Genomic DNA, 19540 nt, shown 5'->3' with positions numbered 1-19540 from the left:
CTAGAATTTCAATGTATTTCCATGTGTACAGTTGTAGTAGGTTAAGTGGTTCGAATGTATCTCCTTTAGGGTACAATGTAAAATGTAACAAATGTTGTACCTTTAGACAATTGTAGCTGTGTTGTTGGTTTCTTCATACACAATAGGACGATGCATGACAACGAGGTTAGCGTCTCTGGTCTCCATAGTAAATTAAGGTGGTCCTTTTTCATAATTAATACCCTTGTTGGTATGTTTAGTTGTTAGGAGCCAACGTCAGCAGTAATTAATTGTTGCGATACACAGGTGTATTCATTAATCGTTTAGTTCCTGGCACGCTTATGTGTGTATTAAAACGGCTCATTGGGCCATTGTGAATGTGTTGATAAAGGTCCAACATCCGGACCGAAACCCTGATGATGTTGTTCTGTCAAACTCAATAAACTAGCTGATTTTCTATGATTAGAAGTCTCATGAGTGCGTGCTTATTATGAATTGTTGTTTATAGGCTGTGCTGCACCCGGGCATTGAGAACTTTTGTTCCTGATTTAAGGCTGAGTGGACTATACCTTGATCTGACCAGATTTTATAGGAACCAAAGAAAAGATTTTGCCCTCTCCTGAAAAAAGGGTACCATCTACAGCTTCATAATTTTTTTTAAACAAGTGTATTAAAACATAGCACATATATTAACAATGGTTTTGTCTTCAGGGTACTAAATACCAATGGTAGTGAAAGGGTTATTTGACTTGGGTTCTTTTACAATCCAAACTCACTTGAGTTTGAAATATCATAAAGCGAGATCTTTGGAAGAATTAGCTTATTCTATGAATAGCTCAGCAAATTATTGCATTTCTCACATCTACCAAATGCTTACCAACATCTTTGATAATGAGTATAATGAGAACTAATGATGTCCTATTTAGAATCTGGAACCATTTCTTACAAATCTCTGAGCTATTAAAACCCCTCCTCTATCTATTTTTAATTCAACAATTTTTACAGCATTTTCAAACTGTGGCTCTTTTAGAGAATATCCCATCTCTATAATTCTTTTTCTAATAAACAAATCTGGGGGTTTTTCTCAGCCTCTCCAGGCATGCAGCAATTACATTCCTTGGACATAAATATATCATGCTATTTCTGTTATTATTATTATTATTATTATTTTAAATAACAATAAAATGCTCAAATAAAGCTGTGATCTTCAAAATAACATTATCATTAAAGTTGGTGGATATGACATAACAGTGGTTATGGTAGATTGGCCGATTTGTTACCAGACATCGCGAAATAACATATACATATGTTTTCTGTTGGTCATATTCCATTTATGAACCTGGCAAAGCATATTAACCTTTGTGATTGATGATAGTGATGGGGTACAGCTGGGCCAAACCAGGTTGAGAATCCCATTTCTATCAGATAAATGTCACAGTGTTTACCACTCTTTTTTACCGCCCTACAATTTTCTTTCCCTGTATCTTCCACACTTCCACCACTTTGTAAAGCGACTTTACCATTTTTTCCTTCACTTTCTTACCCTTGCGGAAAGTACAGTATGTTTTATATATAGACACATTGGACTAGCCCTATGTATAGTTTTTACCTCACTGGTGTCTATTCACTAAAGAGCGACTTGGCTGTCAATTCAAATTTTGAAGATTGCAAAAACACGTTTTATTGGGCTTTGTAAAATAAATCCTTAGTTTGCTATTGTGCGTTTCAGAAGCATTCCACAAGATGGCACAACTGAGCTCTTCTCTTTGGGGTTTTAAAAAAGTATTATTGATAACAAAAGAAAAAACACTTTTTTTCCCCAACACCAACAATGAAGCTATAGAACCACCTGAAATTATGTTATACGGCAGCATTTGATGGCCTATCCAGTTGTCAAATGAAGCGTGTCAATTCCTAAATTCCAGAAAAAAAGTCTCATTTAATTATAATGCCTATGCAAGCTTCTTTAGACGTAGTCATGCGACTATACATAAATTTGTTCTTGGCTGTTATCACTAGTCTTTAGAGCTAATGTGTAATAGTTACTTAGGTAACAAAAAATATAATTAAGAAAAATTAATTCTGAATCCTGCTACATCAGTAAAATATGGCTAGAATGGATAGGGAAGAATGATCAGATCTGGTTTTTTTTTTTATCAGACTTTATTATTTTGGAAATTTTACTTGATTCATCATGGGTAGGTTTTGGATTCCAACCCCTTCTGGGAGCAATTCTTGAATTAGTTTTAAGAATGTTGTTTCTAATAGTTTCAAAATTGAGTAGGTAGAACGCAACATTTGACATATACATATTTCTGTTGTGAGATATTTCTAAACATGCACTTGACATCATGATTTTTACTTGAATATTTTTCATAGTGGTGGAGGTGAACGGGTGCCCTACATGCCACTAGCATTGTGTGTTCCACAGTGTGTAGGATGAATTTTATTTACATGGTGACATATGAGTAAAATAAGTGAGCGAATAAACCAATAAATACGTAACCTGACCCCCATAAACACCTTGTTGACTATGCAAAGTAGCATTAACTAGCACATTGCATATGCAGATATGCGTACCTCTGCAAATATGTACCTACCTCCCCATGGGCCCATTTAGGTGAACCACCAATAAACAATCTAAGAAGATTATTTTTCATATTTTGTACTGACTTGTATGGTCAACAACTGCAAGATAATTTACATTAGTTGTGTAATTGTTTTTTGCCCCAAGTATAATCTTGGAAAGAAAAACACACAATTTTGGTATCCAAAGTTCTAAATTAACTTTTAAACAGTTACTCTAATATTAATAAGCAAGTGATTAGTGATAAAAATCCAGAGTAGCCAAAACTTTCCAGCTAATGTTCGTTTCCCAATAATTTTTTTTTTAATGAATGTAATAACATTTTCCTGATAAATATAAAATGATCTGCCTTAAAGCCTATTTTGTTGCCAGCGCACCTGGTACTTTAATAAAAAATAAACCTCACTCTTCTCATTTAGCACCTTCCCATATATCTAGTGAGAACGATTGAAAAGTGCACAAAATTATCATTTTGTTAAAGACTTAAATGTGCATGTGGCTGGGTATGCCGGAAGCCTCCCGTTTTTGAAAGGGTTTTGAAATAGGAACATAATCCATTGTTTGAGAAGATCCTGGAAAAATAGCTAAGAACAAAAAAGTTAACTCTACAGAAAAAAAAATATTCTTTAAAACTGAGTGAGCGTTGTATTGTGATAGTGTATAGTTTTAAAACTTGATTTGCTGTACAGCTAATTTCATTGAGGAGCTAATACTGTTTTTTTTATTGGTTATATTAATTTATTTTATCTCCAAGTGGTTACCAGACATTGGTTTCTTAGAAGTGTGGTTTGGGTAATTAAGATTGGACTGGAATTATAAATGCAATAAATGCCTATAAAAATAACACATTGACAGATGGAAGATATACACTCCCAGCAACTGTTATATGAATCAGATCCATTGGTTGTACTGTGCAGTCCTGGAAGCAATAAACACAAAAAATAATGTTATTATCATCCATCTTTTGAGAGTATTTTTATTATTTATTGTTTTATATAGCGCCATCAAATTCCGTAGCGCTGTACAATGGGTGGACAGGACATAACAAGTAGTATGTAACATAACAAATTGACTAACAGAGACAACAGGTGAGGAGGGCCCTGCTCAGACGAGTTTACTAGAGGGACTCATGTTTTAAATGTCTATACAAACTGCTAGGCTTTACTACACACAAACCTCTCACACTGCAAAGAGAAGGGACATTTGTTATTAGATTTACCTAATAATTATTATTTATAAAACAGGAGAGGACATACCCAGATGCCCAACCCCAGACCCAAGGTTCCGAGCACCACCAGACAAGAACTTCCCACCGAAATACCACCAAATGCTCTCCCCAGAACATTCAGCCCCTAGATGCCTGGTAAGCTTTCACCCTCCACTGTGTCAAAATAAACTGCTCACCTAAGCACCACAAAAATAGGGAGGTAAGGAGGGTGGGACAAACTACACAAGGTACGGTGACACACAAAATGGCCCGTAAGCTCAGTCAAGGCCCACTTCCGGCCCATTTTGGTCTCCGTGGGCATCAACACAGATAAAGTTGCTTATGTACACATGGCTGTACCATCATACCCACCAAACATCTGGAGCGCATAGAAATATAGAATACCGGGAAAGAAAAGATGGACAGAAAGATTTGGGCCCTATCAAGGACTGTCGCTCCAAAACAATAGACACGGACACTTAGTCTATTATTCCACCTTGTGAACGGTGTGTTTTAGGTGGTAGTCCGCCAGCTGCCCTGAAGGCAAATGTCGGCAAAGCTCAGAATCTGTAAATTGATGCTTTTTGATTCAAAGACTGAGTAAATACAATTAAAAAATATATAATTTATGTTTTGGAAATATACAAATTAATTTTGTGAATTTTGATTTATGTATTTAGCGTACAGATTATGTCTCACTTTCTGGCTTTGCTTTTGGAACAGCTTCGCACAGATGTCATGGTTGATCTTAGTTTATGGCTTTATCTGCGGAGTGTGTATCTACCTATCTATCTATCTATCTATATACACATATATATATATATATATATATATATAATCAGAACTACCTAGGAATTATAGATCTTCAAACAGACTCTAAGATTGAACAAACAGGACCATTCTTTCTTCCTGTTCCAGTATGATTTACCTTGTGTTATTTTCGCTGTTCCCTTCTGCAACAGAGCAACAAATTCTGCTGGTCCTCTATACATAAGTATGTAATTTAATGAAAAAGTTGTTGGCTGCCCCTGCTTGTTTATATCCACAATGTTGAATGTCAATGACAGCTCAAGGCAAGCAATTTTTTTGAAGTCACAATTTTATGAATTCTCAATTTATCTAAAACTATTTTACTGTTATTTATGCTACGGTCACATTTAAAAAAATAATCACGATAGATTTCTTCAGTTACATTTGTCTTTACAGAAAAAAAAAATTGTCTCACCAGGGATGTTGTTAAAATAGGGATTTTTTGCTACAAAAGTTAAATACCAGAGTAGAGTGGTAGCATCATATAAAACTTTTTTTTTGGAGTTCTAGTTAAAAGGTGCAACACAAAGGATGAGTGGTGGAATGTGTTGTAGTTAATAACATACCTCCTGATCTGTTCAATTATTGTGCAAATATCTCAAGTAGGAACGAAATGAAGATGCAACAAATCTATGTGCTAATACATGATCAGTTTACTTTAGGCTAATCTGATGGCTCTTAACACATCTTTAACAAGTTCATTATAAGGCAATCATTACCTTTTCTAAAGTAAAATAGAAGATCCACTGGAAAGAGGAAATAAGTTAATTAAATCATTTAGTTACATGGATTTACACACCTTTAACAATTTCCTTCCTTTTAACATATTTGAAAGGCACGGAGGGAGCCACAACTTTACAAGTGTAAGGATTTAGCCACCAAGGATGCTACAATGGTGTTAAAAATGTATGATGAATTACAACCAATCTCAGCCTTTTCCTGAACCATTTTAGCACCCAGTGCAAATAAAGTCGTATGTTTACACTTTTAAGGACCTGTCTGAGAAACATGTACACTAACTACATTGAATTAAATGAATATATATACTTTATTTTTTAAAGTTCTGTTTTGCGGTTTTCTGTCTCCACCAAAGGCATATCATGCAAGTATTTTATTTTTCCACAATCCCTCACTAACAATTGCATTGGAATCACGCAGTTAGCCCAAGCAGGAATTTGTAACACCAGGAGAGGGCTGGCACCTTCTGGCCCCGGAGGCAGGTACAGCCAAGGGGCACACCCTCTTGCACTAACACACACTTAAACTAACACACACGCTAACACAAACTAACACACGTATGCTAACAGATACATACACTCATGGTAACACAGACGTATACATACACTCACAGACGTATACATACACTTACACACTCATGCTGAAGCACACTCTCTCCAATACACATTAACACACACACACTTACACATACACTCTAACATACATACTCACTCCCTAACTCTTTTATCACCTCTCTCACTCTCCAGTAGATATGTCTTGAAACATGTTATTGAAATTAGTGCTCGTGTGTACTTATATTATGAAGAAAAGAAACACAATATTGCTCACAATATGACCCAGGGATATGTGAACAAACACCTTGTGTATACTCAGTAATAACATTTTACAGGCATCATTTAAGGGACGTTCCAGTGTTCCAGACAGCCTCCTGAAAAATTAATGTATGTACATTGCAGTACTACACCCATTCCAAAATCTGACATGTTGCACCACTTATTGACACCTTAAAGGAGCCAATCAGTGGCAGGAAAGAACTTCCATTGAAATCAGTAGAAGCTCTTTATGCGCATGGGGAGGTCTAAGATGTAAACTTAAGAGGACCAAATATCATATGCATTAAAGTGTATATGATGGTTGAAGTGTCTATTTAAAAGAATATAACGATCAGCTTCAAAGGGCCTAGTTTTGCACCAAGAATTGTGGAATGTAGAGGTAAATGTTACCTCTGTTGTAATTGAATATTGATATTTACAGATATATTTTACAGCCCTACACATTAAAGATACATATTCGACTGTGTTTAGTGATTAAAATAATCAAGAATAGTAGTCACCTTCGCCTAGATCTAATAAAACAGTCCTGGGTTTCTCTGTTGCTCTGGATTAGGTGAGCCATTAGGTCTGTAGACATTGGCGGACAATCTGCCATTATGTCTGTGGGCAATCTAATTTCCTAGTTGATTCTCTATGGTATATTTAAAAACCTCGACCAATTACTAATGGCTGCTGTCCAGCAATGCAAGGCTGGTCAAATATTGCTTTTAAAAAAACCACATTTTTTAACAAAATGCTCTCTAATTCACATGTTCTCTAGACCCGTTTTTTTTCCTAAAATTGAGAATTTAATTGATGACTTTGGGGTTTACGAACAAAACAATGAATAATGTGTGAAGAAAAGTCATTACTAATCATCATGAATAGCTAACTCACATTTTCTTCCTGCAAGAAGGGTTGACTTGCCCTTTATCCTCAACATGTTGATTTTTTTTTGTCAGTTATATGTGCGTACAGTTCTGGAGACCCCATCTCCAGATGGATATTTATATTTCGGAGACAACTCTGAAAAGGGCTACCAAAATAGTGAATGGATTGCAGCATAAAAAATATCAGGAAAGACTAAGGGTGTGCAATATGGATGAAAGACAAGCAAATCAAGATGTGAAAAAAACCTTTAGCTATTTATAGGGATTTAACAAAGTAATGGAGGGAAGTTTATTTAAAAGGAGTAGAAATGTTAGAACAACAGCTCATAATCTAAAAGTAGAGGGTCAGAGGTTTAGAAGTAATGTAAGGAAGTAATATTTTACTAATATGCTGGTAGATAAATTGAATAACTTCTGATCAAAAGTGTAAGAGGTTAATAGAGTAAAGAAATTTAAATATGCATAATACTATCCTAAATCTAAGTACTGATTTAAACCAGGAAAACCGGACAGACTTGTTATCTGCCATCAAATTCCATGTTTCCATGTTCCTAGACAGAACATCTCTAGTATGTTAAGAAAGCAACCTCAGCAGATCTCTCATTTGATTTTTTCCTCCGTAGGTTTAGGGCAATAGAAAACACTGGTTTCTTTAAACCCTTCATAAAAAATGTGACATCCCAAACATACCATGACCAAATATTCAGAAGCAAAGTGACAAATATAAAGTACATTTTAAAGAGACAGTGACACTTACGTACTTGTAACCTTGTCCAAACATAAACCTTGGCAGGCTCCTTGATTAAAACAAAACAACATTTTTTTTCCATTTTTTTTGCCTTATAGGATTGCAAAAATGTAATTTCTCTTTTTCAAGGCTTAAAATGTGATTGTGTCCCTAGAAACGCAGGTTCTACTGTCACCACACATTGGCATCATTCTGTGTAAAAGTGAAAACACTTTCTCATTAAAAGTACATTTTCATTAATAAGCATTAAAATCCCTTTAAAGTACATTAATAAAAGTTATAAAAATTCTCAGTAGGGTTTATGGATTATGCTGGTTCTCTCTAATGATGATAAGTATAAGATTACAATAAAGCAGAAATTTTTTTAAAGGCATTAATAAGAATCAAATACTAGATTAGAAGGTTGTAGTGCACTGGTGTCTTCCTTATATCCAAATAGGATGTAATTAATCAACGCTATAAATAATATGTTTGATTAGAACTATTTCCTTTTTTAAGAGACCCAATTTCCTAATGTTGTCAAGAATCATAAACTTACTATTTAAGTGCACTAGACTGATGATTGGAATACACAAACACACCCTTAAAAAAATGTCCATCTTCAAACCCCCCAAAACAGCCAAACTACTTTTAAAGCCCTTAATCTCCAAAGTTTTTGAATCACCTTGTTGGAAGTGCTTACATTAATCAAGAGAAAATGCATGCATTCTTTCACACTGATTATGATTAGATGATGAAGAGCCCAAGTAATCCCATCAGTGTCATCATCATCACAGGCAGAAGAAATTTAGACAATGGCATTGTATTTAGTGTGACCCACATTGTCTATTAATCTAATCCGATAATATATATATATATATATTATATACACATTACATATATATATATATATATATATATATATATATATATATAAAACACAATCACTGTGTATGTATATATATATTACAAACATTTCAACTTGATATAGAAAACACTGTACTATATATCTAACGAAACACAATCACTGGCCAGAACCAGTACATACTCGTCTATGTACTGCATGTTATAATATGCACTTTTGTGCAACCCTTGTTTTTTATTGCTAATATATGCTTAAGGACATCGGGGCAGGATTACAATGGAGAATTAGTAGGCAAATTCATGGGACAATGGTTAATTATTACAGAAATCATTGGGTGACTGTTAACACTTGTACTATGCAAAGCGCCTCGGGCCATCCTAGCCAGTTTCATGTCTTCAGCCCAACCTGATTTTTGGGGCTTTGCCTGCAGCTTGATGAAAGGCTGTCTATTTAAATGACAGTGTGCTGTGTAGAAAGCGGACAGTTTACATAACATAGAGATCATGAAATTCCCTGATCTGATCTCAATCATTTCTGTGCACACCATACTGCTCGCCTCCTCTATGAGCCATCTAGATGTGTGCGGGGGGGGGGGGGGGGGGGGGAGTGGGACTCACGGAGGGGATTGGATACAGCGAGAGGCAAATGCAACAGGGGGGGTGGGGGCATAAAAGTTCCAGGGCCCCTCCCACAACTTTCTATTTTGTACAGGGCGATGTGAATGTTGTCCTTCACACTCTTACATGGATCTGGGGCAGGATGCGTTTGAGTGACGTTGATGAGCTTATTACAATCATCGCACACTATAAAGAGCTCCCAAAATTCTGTAAATAAGACAGCATGGCACTGGGGACGGAGACATCACTGAATGACCACTCTACAGAGGGGATCAAGAGCAATCACATCAGCTTAGGTCCCCTTTAATATACTGGATTTTTAATGTAACATATTTTCATACTTATAGATCTATCTACTTTTTTTATATTTATACTTTTTTTAAATTATTATTATTATTGTTGCTGCCCACAAGTAGCAACCATTCCAACCCCCTTTCAGTTCTTCTTTACAAGGTTAGCAATTTTGTTAACCATTAAGCGATGATGGTCATTGTTTGGAATTTATTTCTTCAAGTATTCCTCCTGGTGCTGGCAAAAGCAAGTCTCAGGAGCGTCAGAGAATTGGGGAGCTGTAAACTCAACAAAAAGGTAAGCGGGAGATCTTGGGGTAAAAGAGGAGATGTAGTATATTAACCATCAGCTTGTCCTGTATCCATTACTTTAATCGTACATTGTCCAGAATAAATTATGTTCATTGATTTGTGCAAAGAAATAGCCATTCCCTTTATTATAGACATTCATATAAGTTTGCAAAGTTGCAATAAATTACTTTAATTCTTTTTTTATGTAAAACGATGGTTCTTTATGCACGTTTTAAATTTCACATATTTGCAATTCTTTTCATAATAAAGATTATTATTATTATTATTATTATTATTATTATTATTATTATTATCTTGTATTCATGCAGTACTTTTTACTATACAATGTATTCAAAATGTATGACAAAACCAGAATTGACAGACTAATACCAACTGATACATTACGTATAGAGGGCCCTGCTCAGAAGCTTACAATATATGTGGTTTTTTTGGTACACTTTCTTTAAATGATGTGCATCCCAGTAGAATAATGATCATTTATTTGAAATACCATAGTTACATTTGACTTTAAAGTGGTGCATCCTGGATATGTAAGCATTCAGTTTGTAAGAGGATACTTTTAGCAATATATCTTTCCTTCAACCATAATGTAAAGTAATGATTTGTTAAAAGAATCTGGAATTCCCCAGTATTTTAATCAAACAAGTGGCATCTTGCAATCAGATTTTCCATGGTTTGTTTGAAGCTGACTTTTGCAACAAATGTTACAGTGAGATCTATTGCACATCTGCGCCTGTATCACAAGTCACCCTCTCACACTTAGAAGGTTACAAATATTTGTATGTAGCTTGGGGGGGAGTCCTTCTTCAAAATTGTTGAATTAAAAAGTAAACCAAAATCAAATACAGATGTTTTGCGTTCCAAACAGACTTTTTAATCAGGCATCAAAATCACTTAGTGCGTTAATTCATCATTGTTGACTGATCATGTGGGTATTATATATGAGTTTTGCATCTGGTACAATTTAGAAGTGTAGTTCCAATCATACGGTTGTACAATTTAATATGTAATATATACCGTAAAACTGTAATGTATTATAAGACAAAAACTATGATCTTTTTACTTGAAAATGTAGATCTAAATTAAGAAATGTGTATTATATCTGCATTTTAAATCCAAGATTTTACAATATCTGTATAAACTATGGATAACTATTAGTGGACTAGTTACTGGGGAAATACAAAAAGTTTAAGTGATAGTCATTAAATGCTATTTTTTTTTTGTTAATATTGACCTTTGGTTTTAATGTACCATGTCTAATTTTGTTGTCTACTAAGCAAAAAAGGTTCTACTTTATAAAATTGGATTTTTTGTGCTTTACATTGTTTTTCTGTTTGTGACATCTGGTGGTTTGTTTTTGCTAAATAACCTGTAATTTGTAAGAGCCATTTGTACTTTAAAAGCAATCACATGGCCCAAATTGCCATTTGTCACTATCTTAAGACAGCTTTATTACAGAGTTGTGAAAATTATTTCTAGGTGCCATCCAAGATAGGTAGTTGAGTGATTTTAGATAGTGTCTGAATAATCGCTAAGCGAGATATCAAAAGTGGAAAAGTGTATTTCATGCACCTCTGATCTTCAAAAACTTTAATCGTTGGAGGAACAGATTGCACTGCTTGACAACCCCTGCCAAAATCAAACTTCAGAGATTACACTGAACACAAACCAATGGCCAATTTCCAAATCTAGCCAATGAAAAAAAATCTCCTAATCTTACATTAGTTTATAGATTATTTTAGCCTCATAGCAGTGCCAATCATTATTCTTCTAAAATAAAGAAGGCAAGTGATACTTTCAGTCTAAGAGGAACTTGTGGAAAAGTGAACTGGTTTGTTAAAGTGTTTTATTTACATATTATAAAAGGTTACGTTCCCATGATCCGAATGATAATCTAGTGTTTACCTTTGCTTTGTAATGCAATGCATCTTTCTCCAGTGGGTTAGAGGAGAGGCCAACTTTCGGCTTGTAAGGTATCTTATGTGGCCCTTTGTTTACTAGTATAAGTATGTAGGCTTTATTATGTTGTATTTTTGGCATAATAATGTATTAATGTTAGATAGGTATGAGCCATTTCATGATATTCTGAAAAGACAATAATTGGTTGATTATGATCTTCTGTCAAATAAGTCTAATGGCTATGGTTACATTGTGGGATGAAAAGGAATAGCCTATTCACAAGGCCCATGTTAATGGACTATATTACTATTTTTATTATTATTATTATTATCTTTGATTTATATAACACCAACAATTTACACAGCACTTCTTACAATATGATATATTCAGGGGGCATGACAAGACTAGAAATGACGGACTAAGAAAAAAACGATACATTACTGGCCAGCTGTTAATGTCTATGTGCATGTGTCTATGTGTCTATGTAACTATTCCATTTAGGTTTTGTAAATTAGGCATCTTATAGAAACTGGTTGAATGTTTGGTTGACAACCTGGGCCTCTGTTGAGTCAATGTCTGATGTTACTTATAACCCATACCTATGCCAGCTATGCCAGTATCATGACCAGATTGGTAGTAGAAATTTCTTAAAGGCTACCAAATGGAATTAGAACTTTGTTTCATCCTACACATATCCAGTTACACAGTGACCAGAGGAGCAATCCATTAGTTGGTTTGGCTTCTCCTTTCATACACTGGCACCAAAATTATGTGTTTGTTATTTGTTTCACTACCTCAGTAAAATATTTTTTCTGCCAGACTCTTCATGTCGCAGGTTCAGAGTACCGTGTTGTTTACATGCTTTAGCCAGTATCAAATATGGACACACGACCCCTGAATTTCCCTTGAATGGCTGGTTTTAGCAATAATATCACCGAAGAGAGGATTAGCTTCTTGACAATTCCTCTAAACTTTGGAGTTTAGTTTAGTTACAGTGTTTCTTTGTGGCCATCAGCAGGGTTGATAAGGGTTGATAATTGCCTGTCAAATGGGGACAAGCAGTTATGGCTACCATTTAGGATGTCATACACCATGCAATCATTTTAAGCAGCATTTCCTAGTGGTAAAAACTTCCACAGTACTGGTAGAGTAGGCCTCTAGGGCCACAAACAGGCCAGGAATTCTATGTAACCTTGCCTGAAAAAAAGTAAGAATATTTTTTATTGAGATGCCTGTACTCAAGGTGAGATATCCACAAATTGTGGCATATTTGCTGCCCTCGTGTCTTGGTATAGAAAGGCAATTGTGAAACCCTCTCAGAGCTTTCCAAATTTGCCCCTTTATTATATTGTGTTCACTAAGACCGGGACCTGTCTATAGAAGCAGATGGATAAATAAACCCCCACAAATGGTTGTGATGTATATTCCACATGTTGCCATTAAGGATAAACTTGGAAATAAACAAGTTAGTGGCATAAGCTGTAAGCTAATTGATATAATGGCATTTGTAAGCTGTGAATAGTAGTGCTTACGGTGCCAGATAATGAGATCCAGTCAGGAGAGATAAAGTTGTGTGGAGTGTGTGAGAGTTTTGTTTGCTTTGGTTCTTCTTTTCTTGTATTATTTGTTTTAGTCAAGCTCTCATCCCTTTGCCAAGCACCTCATTCACTGCAATCTGACCCCTCTCCTCTCTAGCCAATGATCACAGGAGGTCGGCCTCTCTAAACACAACCATTTTTGCTTCATTAGGTCCTTTTATTCTGTCTCCTGTTCCCATTATCACTATTTCAATTTGCATTTTAATTAACCGAAATTCACGCTGCTTGTTCTCTCTTTTATCTTACAAAACACATAGTTAGCTTCACAATCACACTGGCTGCACTGTTCAGTACAGAAACTGGTAATAATGTATAAATGTGTAATAAGTCCTTTCTACCATAAGTGTAGAATTAGCCTGCTCTTAAGAAATGATAGGGTTCAAAAATATGGGATATTCACACATACTGTACGTTCTATGCACAGAAACATCTAAATGACCACAGTAATACCTGTCTCAATGTAACAAAAAGAGGAAAAAATTTAATTTAGACTAGTGTTATTTTATTTACATTTATTACCTTAAAAGTGCTTTTCTTCTTTATTAAAACACAGACACTTTGAAGAAGTGTTTCCATTTTCAATTCCTACAACCTATTACTGTCTGCTTTTGTGTCACATGACAGTTAAGGGTTCCTGGGGAAAATTATGAATGAGGCACATTCTTGTAAGATTAAGGTATTATTTCTATTGCCTTGTCTAGGTCACTGCTGCACATGTATTTTGGTACTCCTTCTTCATATCTGCATGGAAATAGAAAAGAACAACAATAAAAAAAATAAATTCTGGAAAGAGTTAATATATTATTAACCTTTTGGCATTCAACCTCCTTTAGCCCTATTTCGTTTTCAGATTTCCTCCTCTGCTCAGTCCTCTCCTACCTCTGTCCTTTCACTTCCCTTTCTCTGTACTTGATTGAAAATGCATGCATGTGTGAAAGGATCTTTTGCAGTATGAATAGAGGTCATTTACATTGTCTGCTTAATGGACAAGTCCTACCTGCACCTGCCAGTAATCTGAGTGCCCATAACCTGGTTCCTGTTTCCCGCAGATGAACTCTTCTAAACAGTTTCTTCCAATAAGCCTTTCCCCCAGGTGATTTCTAGTTGGTTTCCTAAAAACATAATCCCCATATAGCTACCACTTGCTGATTATGTGGTTGGAATGAGACTCAGCTTGTTGACTTGAATAGTTTTTCATATTTTAACATTATTCAGTACACATTGGCAAGGTCCCATACCACCACTATTTTGCATTACTGATGCCGTCTTTATGCAACAGTTGGGCTTTTATTTTCTCAGACATTCATACAGTATATCATAGTCAGCTATCAGTGGTCCTCAGCTTCTACTTTTAAACTAAATTTAATGTAGTGAAGTAATACTACAAATTTCAGTGATATATTTAGAAGAGAAATACTTGATTAAGTAAAACTAGAACTTCATTTAAAGATGTTCATAGAAACAATGCATAGGGAACAGTCACTGGTTTCAATATGGCTTCTGTTTCTACGCCAACAGAGGTGATTTTCTAGGGTAAAGAAAGGAAAAAACTTATGAATGTTACGCGAGGTACAAAAAGATAGTAAATTTTGGCTTTTGCAAAAAGGTTTTCTCCTTTATTTTTGGAGATATTTAATTAACATGTTGTGAATGTGTAATGGTCACTGGTGACAATGAATTTATTTATTTATTTATTTCACTTTTGGTCTTTTTTTCCCACAGGGTCATATTTTTTCTTACAATTTTTTATGTAAAGACATATAGGATAAAAGCTAAGGGTTTCTTTATATATTTTTTATATCTTCATATTTTTGTTTTATAACAATTGCCACATAATATTTTAATAAATAAACCTGAAATAAGTAGTAATGATTACCGTTTATGACAGCCCATACTTCTGCCATACAAAATTGAATACTGATCACATTATTTTGGTTTGTTTTGATCCACTCAGAAGGTATAATATAATTACATATGCAAAGTAGATTAAATAAATGCTTGCAAACAATAAAATAAGAGTAACATACCTTACCTCATGAACATTTTTTTCCAATATTATTATTTATTTGTACAGCAACATCATATTCTGCACTTTTAATAACATGATCACCTCATCACTAATATTAAAATGGTCTTTTTTCGGAAAATCTGAAATACATCATGTTCAGCTAACCTTAAAATATTTAACATTTTGGCAATTAACACATTCTACTTGCAGGAATCCCAGCACGATATGTATTAATACATCAAATGTTTTGCAGATGAACCTTTATCTACATATTGCTAATAAGCAGAAGGTCATATATTGCCTGTGGCATATTGATAAATAGATGGAATGACAATGCCAGAAATGGTGTATTTAAAAAACATATTCTTCGGAAGAATTTCCATTTTCCAGTTTTTAATGTTGCTTTTCAAATGAATTATATTATGTATGGAGGACACAAGTATTTATATAGGTGGGTTTGAAAATTGGAAGGCGTTTAAGGGAAGTGTTGGCTTTGTCTTGTGTGAAAGCTTAAATTAGCTTATTTGCGCACCAAAAGACCACTGCTGAGTTGTGTACCTAAATACTTGGGTAAATGTTTGAGACAGTTTAGCCTGATATTGTTGATTCACAAATTTGCTACTTAGGTTCTTCATGTTAAAATGTTCATGCTGTGCTGAACAGCATATGTTGTATCTCATCCAGAATGGTAAAAGCAGGTAAATGAGCTATTTTATCACTTGACTGACTAAAGTAAAAACAAACATAAAATTAATTATGTATTAGGTTCTGGTGCTCCTCCGTGATCTGATGCTTTACGCCACTAATTGGCTACTTAAATCAGCCAATCAGTGACAGAAAAGCACTCCCATTGAAATCAATGGAAGCACCTTCTGCACACGTGAATAGGGCTGTCTCATTAGACCCCTAGAACACTCATTGAGTCAGTGCTGGAGCTCTTTGGCAGTAGGTATCATAGAATCAGAAAAGATCTTCTTAAATTGTGTGCTGTTTTCATGATTAAACCTTTATTAGAGGAATGAATAAATTACTGATCTGCTACAGTGTATCAGTTAAATTTGCTCTGACAATTCCCCTAATTTCCTGTAGTGCAAACTTAAGCAGCCAAGTCTTCTCTCTTTCTACCACATAGAAAAGGGAGTGACAGACACCTTTAGTTATTTCAGCCGGTTGTGAGATTTATGTTCCAATAAAATACTCAGAGCTTTCCTATAAACATTGGTAACCACATTGAAAGACTTTAAGAACGTTGTTAACCTGTTGCTTAAAGAAATACACTTTCTGTAGGAAAATGGCTTCTCGAATCAAGTTAAAGATAAGACACTTCAATACCAAAAAAAAAGAAAAATCACAAAATTCTATTCTTCGGGTGTGAATTATCTGTGATTGTGTATGTACTTCTGCTTCTTTAAAAATACATTTAGATCCAATTATTTACGAGTGCCTTGATCAACAAATCGCTCCAGCTATCTTTGGGGGAAAGAGCATACCGTATTGGCTCGAATATAGGCCGCACTCCCCCCCCCCTTTTAAGTCTTTATATAATCGGGGTCTAGCCCTCGACGCCCTGGACATGCAGTCCCGGGCGCCGGGCAGGCAGCGGGGTTAGGATACAGATCCCCCGCAGCGGTGCAGGGGACCCGTATCCTACTCTCGGATACGCTCAGACAGCCTCCCCTGCCAGCACTTCCCACGGGGGGAGTACCGGCACGGGAGATTGTCTAAGCGCATCGTGCAGACGTTTACCGGCAGCGGCGATGCGCGTAAACAGCCGCTGCCGGCACGTCTGCACGATGTGCTTTAACAATCTCCCTTGCCGGGAATTCCCACGGGGGGAGTCCCGGCAAGGGAGATTTTTAAAGCACGTCTTGCAGACGTGCCGGCAACAGAGGTTGTTTCTGCTCGCATCGCCGCTGCCGGTGAACGTCTGCGCGAACAATCTTCCTTGCCGGTACTTCCCACGGCGGAAGTGCCGGCACCGGAAGTTGAATAGGTGTTATGTGTAGATGTCCCCCGCCGGCCCCGCAAGACCCCGTGGAGGCTGCACCGGTAAGTCTGGTGGGGGGGACATCTTGGGGACAGAGTGGCAGCATATCTCGGGGGGAGAGTGGCAGCATATCTCGGGGGGGGTAGAGTGGCAGCATATCTCGGGGGGGTAGAGTGGCAGCATATCTCGGGGGGTAGAGTGGCAGCATATCTCGGTGGGGGTAGAGTGGCAGCATATCTCGGGGGGGTAGAGTGGCAGCATATCTCGGGGGGGTAGAGTGGCAGCATATCTCGGGGGGTAGAGTGGCAGCATATCTCGGGGGGGTAGAGTGGCAGCATATCTCGGGGGGGTAGAGTGGCAGCATATCTCGGTGGGGGTAGAGTGGCAGCATATCTCGGGGGGGTAGAGTGGCAGCATATCTCGGGGGGGATAGAGTGGCAGCATATCTCGGGGGGGTAGAGTGGAAGCATATCTCGGGGGGGTAGAGTGGCAGCATATCTCGGGGGGGATAGAGTGGCAGCATATCTCGGGGGGGATAGAGTGGCAGCATATCTCGGGGGGGTACATCTTCGTGGCAGCATATCTCGGGGGGGCAGAACTTTTTTCATTAAAAAAGCACCTAACTTTTAGGGTGCGGCCTATATTCGGGTGCAGCCTATATCCGAGCCAATACGGTATTTTTATTAAATTACTTTTGCCCAGGCTGAATATTTTGCTTTGTATTATGCTAGCCAGTACATTGTGAGATAATATGCAAGACAACAATAAAACAAATACAGCTCCATCATATTCCACAGTACTGTACAATGGGGTAAATAGGACATGACAAGTAGTGCATCATATAACAAATTTAACTTACTGAAAGAAACAGAGAAGAGGGTCCTGCTCAAACAAGCTTACAATATAGTTTAACTGATATTTGCACAAACAACCATGTTTTCTACAAATGTATATATAATTGTGATATATTTGTGTGTGAATACATATTTGCATTCACATTTAGTCAAATGAGAATGTGTCAGCAGCTATGCTTGGCTGTTTGATCCATGATGGAAAGTGTAACAGATGGTGATATAAAATATTGAATGGATATTTTAGGGGAAAATGTTTTTTTTTTTATTATTCTCTCAAAAGTGTCAGAAATATAAACATGTACGCAAACAGTTTTGATACAAGTCGTAAGGGAACAGAAACACTGTGAAAAATGTAAAACATACATTAATTTATACATAGCAATATACAACAGAGATAAACGCAAATCCCAAATTCAGTTCCATCCTAAAATGGTATAACTGTTTAATCAAAGTTGATCTTCTGCCCTACTGGAATATGCTTTTGAATTTAGTATAGTTCCACAGAACTTGAGCCTGACAAATAAAATGATGAGCATTTGAGGGTCTTAGCTTTCAGATGAACCTATTAGGCATTTGCTACAATATAGCTCCATAGCTACCCTCTTTCTAGATTCTCCACTAACACAATTGCTTCATGATATATATTTCTATTGAATCCAATTATCCAATGGCAGGCAGAAACCACTGTCTACATGTATTCAGTTGTGTGTATGCAAGCTTACAGAATGAAAGAGAAACATGGTCACCAAAAAAGTGGAAACAGAATGTAAGGACCTAACCTCTTTAAAGTGCCATTACAACAACCTCAAAGCATAGGCCATCTATAAAAACGTAATTGGGCCTGTGAGAACATGTGACAGATGTCAGCACCATCCAAAAGGCTCTCATCTCAAGATGAACTTTAACACTCCACAGAGCCCAGGCAGCTGTCCTCTCCTTCACACCACATTCTTATGGTGCTTTGGAGGCAGAGGTCAGGGGGACTACAAAGGGAATTAACTTCTATCTGTAGGTCAGGGGCTAGATTAAAGGTAAAAGAGAGAAAGAAACATTGAGTGCCTAGCAATGCAAGCTAAAGAAAGATTTAACATCTGAGTATTGGAAGAGAGAAACGTGTTGCTAACCTGTGCGCAAATGGTATACCATATATCAGACTCTTAGAATGCAGCTTTTTATGTGCCCTGCAGTTTCAACCAATACTGTATTATGTTTACAGTTTACTTTTTGACCTATGTTTACAGTTTTTTTGACCTATGATAAACTGTAATAGTTATCTTTTCTGAGCTTTAGTCACATTCATTTTGTTTTTTCCTGTAGTTTGCTTACAGAGTGTCTGATCGCATATTGTCCCCCTAACAGT

General features: G+C 36.4%; 1 protein-coding gene across 1 annotated transcript in view; it reads left to right on the top strand.

The window, feature by feature from the left end:
* Positions 1-9712: 9712 nt before the first annotated feature.
* LOC149285050 (metalloprotease TIKI1-like) overlaps positions 9713-19540 on the top strand; it is a 32463-nt gene continuing 22635 nt past the window's right edge. The window contains exon 1 of the mRNA XM_089495844.1: positions 9713-9820. Coding sequence (XP_089351970.1) covers positions 9713-9820 — 108 coding nt within the window. The remainder of the gene's footprint in view (positions 9821-19540) is intronic.

The sequence above is a fragment of the Sceloporus occidentalis genome, unplaced genomic scaffold (genome assembly GCF_023333645.1).
Source record: "Sceloporus occidentalis isolate IW3139 unplaced genomic scaffold, rSceOcc1.0.p SCAF_85, whole genome shotgun sequence".
Lineage (NCBI taxonomy): Eukaryota > Metazoa > Chordata > Lepidosauria > Squamata > Phrynosomatidae > Sceloporus > Sceloporus occidentalis.
This window is presented reverse-complemented; position numbering and strand designations above follow the sequence as displayed.